Source organism: Protopterus annectens, chromosome 4.part0, assembly GCF_019279795.1.
Source record: "Protopterus annectens isolate FY-2018-M chromosome 4.part0, PAN1.0, whole genome shotgun sequence".
Lineage (NCBI taxonomy): Eukaryota > Metazoa > Chordata > Ceratodontiformes > Protopteridae > Protopterus > Protopterus annectens.
In genome coordinates this window covers 559,113,995-559,133,519 of record NC_056733.1, presented here as the reverse complement: position 1 = coordinate 559,133,519, position 19,525 = coordinate 559,113,995, and the positions used below count along the sequence as shown (strand labels likewise).

At 36.8% G+C, this 19,525-nt stretch overlaps 1 protein-coding gene across 1 annotated transcript in view; it reads left to right on the top strand.

Moving 5' to 3' along the window:
• Window positions 1-19,525, top strand: part of SGSM1 (small G protein signaling modulator 1) — a 1,353,076-nt gene that overhangs the window by 783,016 nt on the left and 550,535 nt on the right. Inside the window, exon 13 of the mRNA XM_044068489.1 lies at window positions 18,438-18,502. Coding sequence (XP_043924424.1) covers window positions 18,438-18,502 — 65 coding nt within the window. The remainder of the gene's footprint in view (window positions 1-18,437; window positions 18,503-19,525) is intronic.

Genomic DNA, 19,525 nt, shown 5'->3' with positions numbered 1-19,525 from the left:
ATGCCAGGAACATGGTTGGCTGGAGTTTTGTAAATAATGTGTCATTTGACTATCACACTGACTTGTACAGATGCTTTTGTTAAAATGTGTTAACAGTGTTATTACAGCTGATTAAATGTTTATGTTTAAACAAAGAATTCTGGAAGGGAAGCGTACAAGTTTTAGAAATTGTTCTATAATTTTCAAATACTGAATGTGTATTGTACCAGAGTCAGGTAATCAAATGTGATGTCATTATATAACTAGCTCTGAGAGGATGGAACTCTGACTGCAGCTTGTTTTGTTTTCTTTCGAACCTGATAAAAAAATCTATGACAGTCGGTTGAGTCAGTTAGTTGTTTAGTTCAGTTTAGTTTGAAGCTCATCACCATGCTTTGTGGAAGTAAGCATCTCAGCATCCTATCTTGCCTTGCTGTATTAATTAAGTTAGTTAGGTAACAGTTATTCTTTAAACAGTCAGGAAATACAGTGAGATTCATTTTAGTAGTGTTTTCTGCATATGTTTGAATCTGTCCAACTGTGTTATTTTTATTTCTCCTGTGATTGAAACTCAGGTATTTATTGTACTTAGATATATAGTATTCTCATTTTTTTCTATTTTATTATTTATTATTTTTATACCTTTCATTGTGGCTGGTCTTTTAGAGAATACTTTTAATGTCTTGAGAGTAGCTGTGCTTATTTTAGTGACACCCTTGCCACTTCAAAAAGCCTGGAAACTTTGGTTACACTCTACCATTTATGTTAGTATAATTGGATACCCTTGTAAGAGTCGGACAGTGGTTGACTGATGGCAGCGGGGGTACCTTATAGTCTGGGCAAAAGGGGTACAGCTAGTAAATCTGTACCAGCCTTTCTCAGGAGTGTGTGTGTGTGTGTGTGTGTGTGTGTGTGTGTGTGTGTGTGTGTGTGTGTGTGTGTGTGTGTGTGTGTGTGGTTGAAAACTAAATGTCCAGGTGTGGGTGTGTCAACTACTTGAAATTGGGACACAGTGCTCCAAAGTGAGTCTTGTTTGGGATCTGGAGAGACAGAGAGCCACGCCCAGTGGAGCATGTTCCCTGTGTGCTCTTGGGGGAAATTGTGTTTGAGGCAGAGAGCTACATTTGAAAATACTATGAAAATTCATTCCTGTTTTAAGTGACTGTCTCTCACCAGTGTCAGTGTTGAGTATTCAGGCTCCTTGATTACTGGCCCAGGGGTAAAGCTAGGCCGCCACAGGGGTATGACTGTTATTCTCCTCCATTTGCTTGGTACAAAGCATGTGTGGAGGCTGAGGTTGAGCAATGTTGGTAGATGCACAGATAAATCATGCTTCATGCCATTTAAGATATATCCTGGGATACTGACAGGGCCCATTGATGCAATATGGTTGGGATGGTGGCCTAATGGTTAAGGTGTTTGCCTTACAAACACAGGGTGCATGGTTTGAGTCTCACAAGGGATAATTGGCTAGGCTTAAAATGGCTCACAAGGGCAGTTAGCCTAGTACTAATCTATGAACCTATGAATATTCCTTGCCTTGGACAGCACATTCAGGACATGTTCCTGTGTGAAGGTGGGGTTATCAGTTACTGGAATATCTTCTAAACATACTAATCCTCCTCAGAATAAAAAGAGTTAAAGCCATCCCTGCCGCATGGCTATCCGCAGCAACTAAATAACTCATGAAACAAAGAAAGCATAGAAGGTCTGGACAAAAAAATAAAACAGTTCCTACTTTACTAGCATATAGACAATTAAGAAACATAACAAAACTAATTATCACAAAAGATAAGAAAACCTACTATTCAAACAATCAAAACATACACCCTAATAATCCAAAACTGTTCTGGACCTAAATTAATAAAATGTTAAATCTTGGACAAGCTACTCAGCCAACACTGAGATTTTGCCAATAGGCATGACTGCATTTAGGATGCAGACAATAGGTAAGAGGGAGTTGGAATTTATTGGAGAAAACTGACAGAAGAACCAAGGTATTGGGAGCAAATAATTAGAGAGGGAACGGTACGAGAATGAGAAGAGGCCAAGAACCTGTTTCGACTGCAGGATAGAGATTGCCTTCCCTATCAAGGATTGATATCATAGTATAGGCCTAAGTGAAATACCAGCACTGCTAGAGTTTTTAGTAGAATCTAGAACAGAAGCTGCTGTTAAAAAAGGAATAATTAGTACAGCATACAAAATATTGCATGATAACTTTAAGAATCAATCAGAGGAGGTTAGAAAGGATTGGGAAGAGAGGCTGGATAAGCAGTTCACAAAAAAAAAAAAAAAAGCAATGTGGGGATACATGTATGTCTCCCAAATATGCAACAAAGTCTAGAACATTTAGGATCTTTTCTTGGAAGTGTTTTCATAGGTATTTTTATACCTCAAGTAAACTGCAAATAATTTTTCCTCAGGTAGACTGCAAATGTTGGAGGTGTGATGGAGAAGAAAGAGGTAACTGGGAACATATTTTCTCGGAGTGTAATGAATTGGCAGACTTTAAAGATTCCATGTACACTGCTCTGTCAGAGAAACTGGGTGAGCAAATTGGTGTAACTAAGGAAGTCATTTTTTTTGAGCTATGATACAGAATTGGAATTGCCTAGACATAGAAGGCCTTACTGAGTCTAATTATGGTGGCTGCCAAAAAAGCAATTACTAGAAAATGGAAATCAAAGTTTAAACCAACTTTACTAGAAGTAGTGAATATAGTAACAGATAAAATAACTGAAATTGGGATCTATAGAAAAGATCAGGAGCAAATTACACAGGAAAAAATGGGAATTGTGGGAACAATACTTACAGGGGAGGAATGAGGTGTAAAAGAAGGCAGGATTTGAATGAGCTATGTAATGTTTGACTGACAATCAATGGCCCTCTTCAAGAGAAATCTTGATGAGTGGATGGGAAATAGAAAGTTAACCCCAGGATCACTCCAGTGGCTCCACTTGATAGTGGCACTGGGAACTAACATCGGATGGCACAATGCCAGGGCACTTCTATGGGATAGGCTTGTAAAGGCTCTAGGGCTATTAGCCTAATACACACCTATGAACCTATGAGTAAATTGGTTATGAAAACAACAGTTACATCTGCATTGTACACATGCTATTGAAAACATTGAAAGATTATATGTGATGTATAATGTATGCAGATAAATTATGTCACTGTGGTTTGTTTTTATTTATATAAATGTATGGTTGCCTATGTCATACGTGTTCATTTAATAAAGATGTTTCTTGTTTAAAAAAAAGCTACACAGCCAACACCAAACACACAGAAACAAAACGATACCATACCCAACCAATTCAGTACTCACTTTATAAAGACTGTACAGTCATTAACCAAACCAGGGACTAATCAAGTTCTTGAAGTCTCTATTCAATTGAGAAACCTCATTCAACATTTCTCTTTCTGGCCAGTTCTTCAAAAAGTTAAAGCTCACTAAATCTTCCCAGATAATCTTTCTGGTAAATGTGTTAAAATACCAGCTGATGCTATTGCATATCCATTTTCAATTCTGATAAATCAATCCATATCTGAAAATAAAGTTCCTTCATGATAGAAAAAAAACATTCATTATTCCACTGCACAAGAGAGGAATCATTACAGATCTTTCAAACTATAGGCCAGTGGTTATTTTATATCCCCTATCAAAAGCATTAAAAATTGTATTCATGTGCAACTTATCAACTTTCATTCTCGTCACAGCACAACTACTTCATTGTTGAATTTTGTTAATAGTGTCAATATCTGCAGGAACACCGGAAGCCTAGTCTCCACCATCTTCATAGACTTATCAAAAGCTTTTCATACTATCTCCCACCAGAAACTCTTAAAAAAAACGTCACTCTCAGGGCTCGCCAACTTCTTCACTGCAGTGGTTCCTTAGCTACCTCTCAAAGAGAGTACAAGCAGTGAAGTTGATAAAATCATTTCCCCATCTTCTTGACAGTAAGTATTGGTGTCCTACAAGGATCTATACTAGACCCCATATCTTTCAACATATTCATTAATGACCTCTACGCTGCTACAAAAAATGTTACCCTAGTTCAATATCCTGATGACTTGACCCTAATCTGCTCTACAAAAATGTCTCTCTGACCTCCAAGACTTTGCACAACAGTCCTTCTTATCAATTGCAATGTGTCTAAATTATTCACAACTACATCTAAACCCTGAAAAAAACTAAATTCCTGATTTTCACTCCAAAATACATCTTTACCAAAACAACACTAATCATTATCATCTGTGATAACGACATTATGACAGAACAAGTAAACCATATAAAATTACTGGGTGTCATCATAGATGGCCAGTTGAAATTCCACCATCATGTATTATATGGGGTTAAAAACTTGTCAAAAGCTGGATATATTATACAGTGTAAAATCCTATCTCACTGACATAGCCAGAAGACATATAACCTCTTCTTTCTTACTGCCATCTCTCCTCTGTGCTACCTCAATTTTCATAAACTTCATGCCTCACAACTGTCTATACTTGAGCAACGTTATAATAAATTAGCTAAATTTGCAGTAAACTCTAACAGAAAAACATTCCACTGCCTTGCCTTTGAAGAATTAAACTGGTTAGAACTACCAAATCACATAGCTGTTTCTTACCTAACTGCAATAAACAGACTTCTCTATAAGCCAGAAAATAGTTCCGCCCTTAACAACTAAATACAGCACTACTTTCCCAGTAAAATTTTACACTCTAGATAAAAATCACTAATCATTATAACCGAATGAACTAATACTGCAGTTAACTCTTTATATTCAAATAGCATGGCTAAATTATGGTACCACATCCCACTGTCACTGAAATCAATTCAGAAGTCAAACTCAATTAAAATACAACTAAAACTTTATCTAATCTGCCCTGTACATCTCCAGGGCAAATGCCTCTGTTATCTTCAGCTTAGAGAATGGGCAACCTGTAGATTGCATGCTGATTGGAGAATGAACGTTCTCCAGCAGGGTGTTAATCCAAAGATAACGCCCACTGAAAAATGAGTCCACTGGTTCACAGTATCATATCAAGCTCAAGCTACTGTGGAGCTCAGACTGAAAGTTACCCAGCGGCCTCCATCATTTTATGCTTGCTAAGCAGCTCTTTTGCTGTTTAGCGAGTGTAAAATAAAAAAAAGGAAAGAAAATAAATTTAAAATAAAAAGTGTGCACGCATGTGTTTATGTGTGTGTGCATGTGTGAGTGTATGAGTGTAAGAGAGTGAGAGGTCAATCAAGCTATTATTTTGCACCAGCTAAGCAGCACTTTTGCTGTTTATCAAGTGTAAAAAATAAATTAAAGAAAAAAAGTGTGTGTGTGTGTGTGTGTGTGTGTGTGTGTGTGTGTGTGTGTGTGTGTGTGTGTGTGTGTGTGTGTGTGTGTGTGTGTGTGTGTGTGTGTGTGTCTGTGCACAAGAGAGAGACAGAGAATCTGAAGAGTGAAAGGGATCAAGCCTCTCAACCGCTTAGTTCAAGATATCTGGATAAAGCTTAAAGTAAAGAGTGAACAAAGGCTCATAGTTCCCTGAATAATCGGATTTGTCTTAGCATGCATTTTGTGAAGTGCAAGTGTGAGTGTGTGAGTGAGATCGACCACTGGCAGCAGCAGTAAAGAGATTTGCATACCACTCAACCTCTTAGCTGAAGAAATCTGTATGAAGCCTAAAATAAAGGGGAGCAAAGGCTCAAAAATAGAAACAGATTTTAATTATTGCTATGTATATCATTATTTAGTGACTTCAATCCCCAATGACTAGCACCAAACCAAACATTTTTGGAGTAAGGAACCAAAAAAATATAAATATCTGGATTTTTTTTTAAGTATTATGTTTTGGATGTAAAATGCTTCCTCCAACTCCATTTACATATACTATAGCAAGTCTGAAACTTTAGGCAGAGGTGCTATTTTACATCAAAAACATATAAAAAAATATATAATAGTTAAAATAAATAAATAAACAAGTAAAACACAAACATTTTACAGACAGCCCATTTTCTAAGAACAATAATGCCCTCCAGGGTGTGTTATTATGAAAATAATGCCCTTCCTGGAGTGTAGAGGCCCAATACCACAGGTGATATTTCCACAGTAACACACACCTTGTTGAGCATTATTACTTGCTTGTCATATTTAAAAGCATTTCTCTTCATTCAAAATCCTATATGCCACAACCAGTCTTCAGCAATGCCTGAATAGTTTTACGAGCCTCTCACAGCTATATACATTATTTTCTGACACTGCTCACCCCCATCTCTATACTTCTAATATAAACCGTATGATAGCCACATATATAATTGTTTCTAAAATTGCTTTATATCCCATCTGTTAACTATATCAATATTATCTGCCCTACCTAATTCCTTCCCTCACCTCAGTTAATTTAATTTCTAAGCACTGATGTATTATCTATCTGACAAACCCACTATTACACTGCTTCAGATGTTCAGCTGCCAACATCTACTAATGCAGAAATATCTTTCATACTGTACTAGTTTAAACTACTTTCATATGAATGCAGTCTAATTAGTAAATGTATGTAAAATTGTTTATGTATGTTATTTAATATATATTAGTGAATTTCTATTAAAATGTTTGTTAATATGTTGAAAATGTTCTCCCCGGGCCTTATCTGAAAAGGTTTTTTTGACTAAACCCATTAGGGCAAACTTGGTAAGCAAAAGAAAAAGCAAAATAAATAAAAATAAATAAAAATATCTCGTGAGATAATAAAGATGAAAGGGGGTGAAGTTGGAGCTGAAACTATCAGCTAATAAGTTTGCTCTGTCTTCATCATCAGTAGAGGTGATATGATCATTCATAATCACATTAGCACCTTGCTGCACAGAGCTTTTGAGTTTGAGAGCATAGCTAAAGAAGGCTTTATGGTTGGCCTTTGCATGGGTTCCTATCTTTGACTCAAACTTGGCTTTGGTGGTTTTGATTAAACTCCTCAGTTGCTTATTTATTTTAATGATGATGGAGCTAGCCTGCTGTGAGTTACTCTTCTGGTACTTGGCTATAATTATCTGCCTTTTATTATAAAGTTTGTTTATGTTATGGTTCCACCACTGAGGCTTGTTTTTGGAGGTTAGCACTATACTTGTTCTTACAGATTACAGCTGCTGCTATGCAGTTGTTGATGTGGTACAACTTAATAGTGTATGTTTCCACATACTCATTGGGGTCTGAGGGAAGTTTGTCTTGCAAAACTTTCTACAGATTGTAGGGGCTGCTGATATCTCAAATTTCAATTTTGTTTCAAGTGAAACAGTTTTATAGTCTGAACTGATGAGGGAAGATGATATACAAGGGGTGGAGCACAACTCACACATATTAGTAAGAATAAAATCAGGGGTGTTTTTGTCCCTAATGAATACTCTCACTAGTTGTTCCAGAGCCCTTGTATTAACAAAGTCCAGGAATCTTTGTGCTTTTACACTAGTGGTGGTCATGAAAGTTTTTAATATACACCCATCCTCATGGAGGGTGCATGGGGCAAAGTTCCATGCAAAAATAATTATTCTGTTCATGTTTTATAACCCCATATCCTATACTTTCGCATTAGTGAGGCATTGCATATGATTAGAAAAGCATTTTATAGGTATATTTGAACAGAATGGAATTACTTTTTTATAACTTATGCTCCCAAAGATATTTATGCCTATTATTAAGAAACAGAACAGTTAGTGTACTCCGCTTTTGGAATGCAACTGTATTTACTGAGAATTGTCCTCATATTCTAGCCAACAGACATGTGAACTGAACTCATTTATTACAGTAAGTGTATTGAAGACCAGCATATGTGCATTTGCTTTCTAAAGGTGCTGATTGTTAATATACACTAATAATCCTGCTGTTAAAAGACAGTCATATATGCTCTTAGGTTTTTGTACTAGAAACACAATTGGCAACCTGTACAACATGTATTTTTTAGGTTAATTTAATATTGAATTTTATTTTCCACTGTATATCATGAAATAACTGCAATAGGAAAACTGCTAAGTTAGCAAAACAGGAAGACTATACCAGAAAAAAAGTGTTTATTGCTAATAAAAGAGCAAGTGTGATTACAACTCTCCAGAGTATGCTTTCTTACTTAATGTTCTATTGTGATTGTATAATAAACAAACATGTCAGCTCTTCAGTCTCATAAAAGCTTAAACACTAGGGTGATTTCCCGTAATGTTAGTACATTCATGGCCACCAGCAATAAACATCGTGTTTCATAACATTTTGAAAGCATTTTATAATTTCTGTTGTACTTTGTTCTTGGCAATGGCCTCATGCTTCTTTATGTTATTGGCAGGATGTCTTTTACCAGTATTGCAGCAGTTTACCTCCAGTGCAAGTCAGTGTTCAACAACGACAAATGCTTATTTGGTGCTGCCTTAACTATGGGTGTATGTTGTACTCTGTAATTCATGAATTAACATTTCTAATATGTGTTTGTTTTAGTGATTGTCTAAAGCCTTAAGGTTAGAGCAACACAGGCTTATTTTGTTTTATTTTATACATTGGTTAACTGGATAAGACCACTGGACTAAAGTGATCATTTTCTTTCTTGACAATGCCACAAAATAGGCACAAACAGCACCATTGGCTTGGGTACTGCAGTATTTTTGAAATAATACCATACCCTCCAATGTAGTTAATTTTATTTCAGAATTATTTTGGTGTCCATGTAATATCACCTGTGTGTAGTTTAACACCTAGAAGCAGTTCAACATTTCAGCTTATTTCCACTTGTTTCTCTGACATAAATCATGAACCTTCTCCTTTTTATTTCTACTCATATCTCATGTTGTTTTACAAAGGAAATTTGTCTTAGACATCATATTTATTAGTTTTCAGTGCTGATCACTACTCATGATTCTATGTCCTGATTCTGTCACTGGGTCAGATCAGTAAAGTGCTTAAAAGGTTTTTCCAACACCTAAATATAAATATTTTCACTGTAGCTGTTTAGTATTGCTTTATCTGAAGAGCAGGGTCTTCTGCATAAACAAACTGGTAAAAAAATCTAATTTTCAGCCAGTGAGGTGTTGCTTTTATCCATGTAGCTATACATTTTAGCCCACTATCAAAAATAACAAACAGCTGTTGTTTGCTTTACTGGTTTTTTTGATGTGCCAGCTGTTAGCTGAAACTAAACAGAGGTATTAACTTTTAGACATTGCAGAGGTTTGGGAGAAAGATGCCCTATAACTTTTTAATGACTATAGCTGTGAACATTTAACAAAATCAACTTCTCATCTCATTTGTACTAAAGAAAACTTAAATGGAACATCAAAGACTTTTATTAGCATGCAGTAAGGCAAAGAACACAGTGATTTTATTAAAAAAAAAGTGTTGAGACTGTTTTCATAGACTGTGAAAAAGTCAGTGACCCACAATATTATCATTTAAACTAAATGGAAGAGAAAGAAAGAACAGTGTTCACTCCACATTGAGTAAGCAGAACCACATTTGTAACATGTATGTTTATTTGCTTTGCATTTATTTGTGAGGACAGTCCAACTGGGTCATGTAAGACCTTCCTTTAGGGGAGGCCCAGGGAGAAAATCTCCAAAAATCAACTTGAGATAAAAAAAAATACTGAACAAAAGGAAATAGAATTGCATTGTAAAAACACAAAAAAGAGAAAAACAATAAAATAGAATTTACACTGTAAAAAAGTAGCAATGAAAAGAATACTATAGCAATATATTAGTAGGATTCTAATGAGGGCATGCCTTTAAAAGAAGAAGAATAATGAACAATGGAAATACAGTTTATTTTATTTATTTAACATTTGTTTACCAGGAAAGTCCAACTGGGGCAGAGCCTATTTTCAGCGGAGGCCCATGGAGAAATGCTGCAGATGCATGTCTTTGGAATGTGGGAGGAAACCGGTGCACCTGCAGGAAACCCAGGTGAATGCAGGAAGGACATGCAGACACTGCACAGAAGGCACCCCAGCCAAGAACTGAACTGGAGAACCTCTTGCTGTGAGGTGAGAACACTAACCACTGTACCACTGCACTGCCCATTATGTTAACACAATGCACATTGTTTGACTTGATATAAAATGTGAAGGATTAGAGTGAATAGTAGAGGGGGATGATGAGGAATGATAATACTGAGTTGGAGGAAAGTTAGAAAAAGGTAGAAAGAAAGTTGGATAGTTATTTGGCGAGCAAATTTATGCTGAATGGGAAAGGTGACAAAGTAGAGCAACAGTGAAAGTAGAGATTCAAAGACAGAGAGACTATATCAAAGAAAAAAAAATTGAAGTTTGTGGATGCAGGGTCATAGAAATTAAGGAAATATTTAGGGAACATTGGAGTTATTCTTGAGAATAAGAACTAGGACAGAGCTGGGAGCAATGTAGAAAGTCATTTAGTTTGGTTTTGAAATTATAAGAGGATGTTATCTGTTTGATGGAAGAGAGTTCCAGATCCTTGATATGTATGTAGAATAAGAAGTTGTCAGTACATATCAGGTCTGAGAATGTAATTTCGGCAAACACAAATAAATCAAAATTAGTTTGCTGAAACTATGTTGGCCAACAGTGAAGACTACTTTTTTGTCCACCTACTGTTGTATGACCTTGAAGTTAGTACATATAATTCTAGGGTATGCCGCCCTCCCCATAGGCTACCCCCTGCAAAAAATTTCTTTTAATGTTTGCTGAAGGTGGTTTCAGGTAACCATTTTTTTTTGCATTCATCAAAACTATCTTCAATGAGTTAACATGTATCCAAAGTCGTCAAAAGTATTATCTCGGTTTTTGCCAATAACAGTGTTTGTTCCTTAGAATGGAGAGTTATTGATGGAGCATGTAAATGTGGTGATGAACCGAAAAACTAAAGGCGGAGGGGTGTCCATATTCATTAAGGATATCCACACCCCCAGGCTAGTTGCTCAGCATAATGCATCAGAGATTATCCAAGTGCAACTAACTCTGGGCAAGACCGCAATTCAAATTGTAAGTTGCTACAGATCCCCCAGCATGGCCCAGGATTCCCACTCCTCATTTCTTGATACACTGGAAAATATTAGGATACAACCCAACACCCTCATAATGCGTGATTTCAACTACCCCACCATTAACTGGGAAAACTACTCATGTACCAACTCTTTTGCTCAACATTTTCTGGAATTTATAAATTCCAACGCCTTGGATCAACTTATCCACACCCTCACCAGGGGAAGCAATATGCTAGACCTGGTCATTACCAACATGGGTGACCGGTGTTCCACACCAGAGGTCAATTCCTCATTGGTCAGATCTGACCACAAGCTAATCACCCTAGACATCCACATCCTGCCCCCATCTCCCATTAGGGAAACCACCGTAACAATTTTCGCCAAAGCCAACTTCACACTTCTTAAGACAGAAGTGGCAAACTTCACGACACCCATGCAGATGGACAGTAGAGGTACGACTGCTGAATCCTACACAAATGCACTTTATAAGCACTTACACGAGTGCATGGATTGTGATATCCCTAACAGAACCAAGATGCTATCCTCCAAAAAAAGGAAGCCAATATGGTGGTCCCCTGCCATAAACAAACTCTACAACAGAAGAAAGAAACTGTTGCAAAAAAAAAACGTAAAATCCCATGATTGGAGGAACTCCCTGGTCAGCCTCAATAAGAAGCTGAGTTCCCTCATAAAATCCTCCAAAGCTAGTTATGAAAACAAAATCACCACTGATTCTAAAGTCAACCACAAAGCATTCTATAGTTATGTCAAGAATCTCAATGGCAACCCCCAGATCTGCTCTGAGTTACATCACAATGGCATGAAAGTTACAGAACCAACTGATATTACCAACACCCTGGCAGATAGGTTCATTGTTAACTTTACCCCCCTCTTACCCCCTAAAGGACTCATATCTATAGAAGGAAGAATGCAGAGTCCCTGTAATCACAACTATGCAGTTAAAAGCTGCACTCTCTAAAGTGAAAAACACAGCATCCATGGGACTGGACAATATCCCAGGGTGCATTTTACACGAACTTCAGAATGAACTGGCTCCACACCTAAGCACCATGTTCAGTCATAGCTCACATCAGGCTTTGTGCCCACTGAATGGTACACAGTGACTGTTATCCCACTCCACAATGGGGGAGCCACCACGGACCCTGGGAACTACCGCCCCATTAGCCTAATGAGCCTGGTCTGCAAGCCCATGGAACTTATAAACAAAGACATTGGTAATCTCCAAACTCTGGACCCCACCCAGTTCGGATTTGTAAAAGGCAGATCATGTCTCCTAAACCTGATAAACGTCTTTGAAGCAGTCACCAAAGCCATAGGTGAGGGTAAAATGGTTTACACAGCCTATCTAGATCTCGCCAAGGCTTTTGACACCATCCCCACTCTGGAATTATAGATAAATTCACTAAACTAGGTATAAATCTCTATATCACGAGATGGGTTGCCAACTGGCTCACTGACAGAGCCCACACTGTGAAAGAAGCAGACTCCAAATCCAACTTCAGATCAGTGACAAGTGGAGTATCACAGGGTTCAGTCCTGGGTTCTCTCCTGTTTGGTATCTACTTTTCTGAAGTACAGACTAACACAGAAGGTCTTTGGCTAATGAAGTTCGCAGATGACTGCAAACTAGGAGCCATATTCGAAACTCCTAACAATGTGGACATCCTACAAAGGGGTCTCACTGAGACAGATGCCTGGTGCCAAAGCCATAGCCTCAAGCTCAATGCCAAAAAGTGCATTGTCATCCCCTTTGGTAAAAACTCTGTTGCTATGAGCTACCATATAGGTGGTAGTCTACTTAACACCGAAGTGTGATAAGAGACCTTGGGACACGGGTGGACAGTAGTCTCTCCTTTGATAATCACATTGCCACAGTAGTCAGGAAATCCTTTTATGTGGCACACCTCATCACAAAAGGTTTCTCATCCAGGAAAAAAGAGGTCATTGTTCCCCTCTACTCGTCACTCATTAGACCCATTATAGAGTACAACGCCCCTTTTGGTATGTACCTCACAAGACATCTACAACAACTGGAAAGGCCACAGAAATACCTCACAAAGAGGATTACCAGCCTCAAACAGATGCCCTATGCAGGCCGTCTCAAAAAAACTTCAGCTTTACTGTCACATATCACCTACTCAGAGGCGATCTCTGCCTAACATACAAAGCTATGTCAAACCCAGAGCTATTGGACATGTTTCACTTAAGGAAATCCCAATCCCTCCAAGCTACACGCTCTAGGGACCTAAACCTTGTCACAACAATAAACAGAACATGCTGGAGGGCTAGATTCCTGTCCCAGAGACTTCCCATTCCCTGAAACAAGCTACCTATCTATATCAGATATCATTAGCACTCTTCAAGAAAAATCTTGATGATTGGATGAGAAATAGGAAATTCACCCTAGGGATCACCTCTGGGGCTCTACTCGACAGGGGCACAGGAAAATAATTTTTTTGGGTGGCGAAAGCCAGGGTACCTTTTTTTGGCTAGGCTTATATAGGCCCTAGGACCAATAGTCTAGTACCTACCTATGAACCTATGAAGGGTGTGATTTTTCAGGATAGTAGAGTATGTTGTGTACAAGTGTTAATTGTGAGAAGTAAAGACAGCATTGGAATTCTAGGCAGGTTAATTTTTTTTGAGGGCAAAACAGTGCCGTCATGTATTATGCATCTTTGCAGCAAATTTAGAAATTTTGTTATAGCATTGCCCTATTTTTTTTTTAATTTTAATATGTTTATATTAGTACAATACAAGCAACATAGCATAGGTTAGATAGCAGGTAAGTTGTAGCTGTTGATTTTTGAGGGTATTCAGTGAGATATTTAGATGTTCTGTAAAACACATGTAGTTCATGTTAAATGCTTTTAATATCATTTTGTATATAAATGTCAGATCTGAGCTGGCCATTTACAGTTAAACTTAATAATTTGTATTGAAATACTATTTCAAGAGCAGTGTTATTAGAAGAATTATAGAGAAGAAGACTTGAGATTGGGCATGGTGTATAGTTTAGAAGTATTATTTTTATTAGAATTTAAGAGCATAATGGAAGAGAATGATTCTTTGGTAATAGATTGTAGTGAGGATATGCAAGGTGGTGATCAGATAAAGTGTAAGTGTAACATCATCAGTTTATTTGATTAAAGTAGAACGGTAAGAGGCGAAAGAAATATTATTTATGAACAGATTCGGTAGCAGAGGACCAAAGGATAGAGCCTTTGGGTAAAACAGTAGATACTGGCGAATGAGTAGAAAAGGCAGAGTGCCATTTAACTCACTGTATTCTATTTGGCAGGTAACTGGTAAACTACTTAAGTGTTAAGAGGAGAAACCTAGACAAGAGAGAGTGTAGAATAGCATAGGATGGGAGACCGTATCAAATGCCTTGGAGAAGTCAAGGTATATAGAGGAGACAAGTTTGTGTTCATTTCTTCCTAAGTTGATAATATTGAGAAAGGATAGCAAGGCTGTGGTGTGTTGTGTTGATGAAAGAATATTATTGCCAAAGAGGTACTGAAGATCCTGATTATAGATATATCTTTCTAGGATTTTAGAAATAGGTGAAAGGTGGTTAGATACGTCTGTAGATTTACCACCTTTGTGTCCAGGAAGGGACAGTGACCTCTGATATGGACTGATTTCTCAGTATGGAAATTGAATAAGAGAGAGAGGTTTTGCTGAAAGCTGTAGGTATTTAGCAGGAAGAGCATCTGCAGCTAGAGTGTTGGGTTTAAGTTTACTGAGAAGTTTTTGAATAGTTATAGTTGGATCTGGCTGTAGAGTGCAGGACATGATAGTTTCAGAATCTGGCTAATAGGATGAAGTCTGAGATGAGTGATGTATCGGTACAGTAACTGTGTCCAAGAAGTTAGTATTGAAGTGACATTCTATATGTTAATCTGAAAATCTGAGTAGGGGATTAGGCTGAGCAGTTTTACCTAGTTTTAAGAGTTTACTACAGGTGGACCAGTAGGACCTAGAGATACTGATTTGGGAATTTTGTAGAGAAATATAATATATATTTTTTATGTGCTTGGGTGAAGATAAATTTCATCTGGTATGCTTCATTTTCCATGCATTATTTCTCTTACTTATTATCCATTTTGTTTCAGATTTTATCCGGAGAACTAGGTCAGATTTCATCCTTTTACTTATGTGGGGGGCATAGGTATTAAGAATGCTAAGGAAGATGAAGTTTAAATTGTCAACTACTTGGTCAAGAGAGAGATATTTAAGCGGAGGCCAGTTAGCTTGTGACAATGAAGAGATTAAGGTGTTTTGGTCATGGATTTTTATATTTTTAACATAGTTAAAGTTAACAGTATTGTTAACTTGCCTCTTGTTACTGTTTTGTAACCACTGCTGATAGAAACTTACAAGCCCCTTAACTAACCCTCAAATGCGTTAAACATTTCTAGAAATGAGAATTTAATCTTACTTGGCAGCACAGGAGCAGAATGTGTGAGCATCATTAGTATGAGAAGATTCTTAACTCATTACTTCTGAGTCATGTTCATATTTGCATCAATAATTCCAAAAGCATGCTATGTACAAGGTTTTAAGAGATTTCATCTTAAAGCTTACACAATAGCAAACTCAGCTGCTTTAATATTTGACCTCTGTTTAGTACAGGTAAATAGATTAAATAGATATTAACTGTTTTTGTTATATATACATATACAGTAGATATAAATATATATATATATATATGTGTGTGTGTGTGTGTGTGTGTGTGTGTGTGTGTGTGTGTGTATATATATTTATATATATATATATATATATATATATATATATATATATATATATATATATATGGATTCACTTTTAATCCCAAAATACTGAAATATCGAATTTCAGTATCTTGAGACTATAAAGCCAAAAACTCATAAACCTGAAACCTCAAAACCATGAAATTTAAAACCAGAAATGTCACAAATACAATGCACCACACAAACACAAATACTTCTACCTCCCGGCACTACAACAAACCAAATCAACACACATGAATACAACAAAACTAACACACTTTACACACACACACACACACACACACACACACACACACACACACACACACACACACACACACACACACACACACACACACACACACCCTTGCTATGCCCCGCAACCCCCTCACTTATACTAACTCCGAGGTCGCACTAAAAAACGGAAGACAGCAAACCCACTACCACACATTCTACACCCCCCTTACAGAAACACACATCACATACATAGAAACATGACCACCCTCAACACTTACACACTCACACTCTTACCTACCTATCTTAACCCACACCTAAAACTACCCAACAACTCACACATACACAAACCCTCTCCAAAACTCTTAAAAAAATTACACTTACCAAACGCGGCATCACCACTGCAGGTTCGAGATTTCCGCATTCAACATTTTCGACATTCTGAAGATTCGCACAACTCCAGATTTGACACTTTGGTCTTGAGATACTGAAATTCAATATTTCAGTATTTCGAACCCATATATATATATATATATATATATATATATATATATGTGTATATTCAAATTTTTCTAAATATCTCAACAACCAGGTAACACAGACAGAACTCCTTAGCCTCACATGAAAGCTCTCAGCTTGATGAATAAAATGCTGCAGACAGTACATGTGTAACTTGAGTGGTTGCTGAGATATTGTAAGTTGTTTACAAAATATTACAAATTTAATAGTTACTGTGGCTACTGTGACTTATTTATTTTGGTTTAAGACCTAGAACCTAAAGAATACTACCACTATAAAAATAGTTTGTGCTGAAGAGATTGCTATTTATACTTATTTCATAATCCCTATGGTTCCAGAGATATGAACATTTGTTTGAAATGTGTGGACATATTTTGATTCTGTCGAAAGTGTTAGCCTCTGCCCATTGGAAGGTACAGTGCAAATTTCCTGAGCTCTATTAGAGGGAATGAGTTAAGGATGCACATGAAGATAGATCCTGATATCAGAAAAGTATCACTCATATATTTGCTTCCTCATCTGTGCATCTTATAGTTTCTGGGAGGAATGCCAGTTCCTTGCAGGATACATAAACACACACATGCACATTGACTGACACACAGCTAAGATCAATTTGAAGTATATTTCATCTACCTGTATGTCTTTGGGATGTGGGAGGAAACTGAAACACCTGTCAAGACCCAAACTGACACAGGAGGTACATGTGTTTTTTTTTTAACTCCTAGCATCTATGGGCTGTAGTTGCCTTGTTTTTTTCATTTTCACAGAATTACATTTAGATGCCTGAAATAAATGATACAGTAAGCACTGTAACTGAATGCCTCAGATCTAAATAATTGAACACAAACTCATTGACTAGGTTCCTAAATAGTAAAAAGTGTTGTTATTTATATATTTTTTACAGCAAGATTGCACAAAGTCAGGGAAAAGACAAAGCTCCCTTAGTCCCTGTATTCTGTGATCCACAGCCACAGTGCTTCTGGTCTTTAGTTTAACCAGGAATTCAAAAAGTCAGTCTCAGACACTCAAGAATTCCACAGTCTCAGTTGCTTCACTAAACTTCAGCCAATTCACGTATTATTTGATGAAAATACATACTGTATTTTTAATTCAACTAGCATACACTTTGTCCAGTGAGGATACACAGTCTTTCCCATGTTCAGGCTGTCATTTTATGTTATTCACTTTTAATTTCAAATAGTACTGCATTCAGACCAGTAAAGTATCATGTTCATGGCTTCTTTATCATGACTTCACTGTTTTTTTACATGATAATGCACTGTTCCATGCAAAGTTATATCTTTTGTGATGTCAGTTCACTGACGTGTCTATGAATGTTTCTTATGTTTAAGTAACATTTTGTAGCCAAGTGTAGACATTTTTATGTACTTGTAAGACTGCATTAAAAAGGTTGCATATACGTAAGAAAAAAAATTGTAAGCACAGAACTTAAGAATTGGTACATTTTTCATTCTACCTATATTACCTTCAGAAGCTGTACTGTCTGGAAGATGGGTACATGAGATATTATCCATCTTCGCTCATATCTTTTTGTCATTGAACCAGAGGTGGAAATTTGGTAAAAAATGTTTTGATGTAAAACACATAACATTATAAGTTAAACATAATGCTTCTTGAAGTCATGCAAATATACAGTCCATATCATGCAATCAGAAATTATATGAAACAACCGTATGCTAGAAAATAAAATGACAGCATTTACATTGCAGCAAGGAACAAAAGAAAATGTAAAGCTTTCACCCATACGCTATGATTGTTATAGCATCTGTCCTTCACCGAAATGCTTTCTGTTTGTATAGCTAATCACAGCACTAATGACAAAGACCTTTCATTTTCTTCAATTGCTCTAAATTGTGTATCTACACAGAAACCGCTGTCTTCTTGTGATATTTATTTTTCTCAATTTCATTTCTAGGGCTCCCCTGAAATTGCTGTGTGACAACATGAAATATCAGATTGTCTCCAGAGCATTCTATGGCTGTATGTATTCGGTCTGCTTTTAACTGTTTTATGGTGTTTATATCTGATGAGTTCAAGTATTCTGCAAGACATGTCACTGCATATAACTGCTGAGTGTTTACATATTTCATACCAACAGATACCATGATGAGAGAGAATCATTCATACCATTAAGTGTGTTGTTTCTTCTGGATTCTTCTTTAAAGTAAATGTTATTTTCTGCACAGTACAAAGCAAATGATGCAATAGTTCAATTCAGTTTATGTGGAAGCTATCTGAAATTTGTAAACGATGTAAATGCTTGTCAGTCTAGGGATAATATAAAATGATTGAGTCTTAGAAGGCCAAATCCCATAATGCTGAGTTCAATGCTTCTGTAACATTCAGAATTTAATAGCTTGGCTGTTGCAAAATTAGATTTCTGTTTGCAGGGTTTTAGTGTATTCCTAGTGATATTTCTTTTGGCAAAGACTTAAGAAGTATTATTCTGCATAAGCTGCCCAAAATTTGATACTTCCCCATTGCATTCTGTCATCATTTTAAAGCCATTGGCAACTTGCTGTTGAATATATAATATTGGGGAAGCAGCTGGGGACTCAATTTTACTCTCCCACTCTCACTGGCTTCATCCATAGTGCTATTCTGATCACATCTCAGTACCTTATACAGTACCAACCCTACAAATGTTCACACTTTGTCTTCTGATTGTACCTTAATCCTTTTCATGATGATCAAAAAAGCCTTAACTTTTAGATTGTTCTGTCTTTTTAAATATGTTGTTTTCTTTTTTCCGTATAGTCCCATTTTATTTTTGTTGTATATTTGAACAGGTAGTAAAACCATCCAACAATGCACATCATGGATAACAAGCTAATTAACAGCCATCTTAAAAGGGAAAAGTGAACTTATATTATTTTTGAGGAGTTCCTCAGAGGGCTGAGTATTATACCTTTAATGCAATATCATTTTCTTACAAAAATGGCATTTGAAATCAAAAGCAGTATTGTTACCTGCCTTACTGTATTCCTCCATTTCTAATCACCA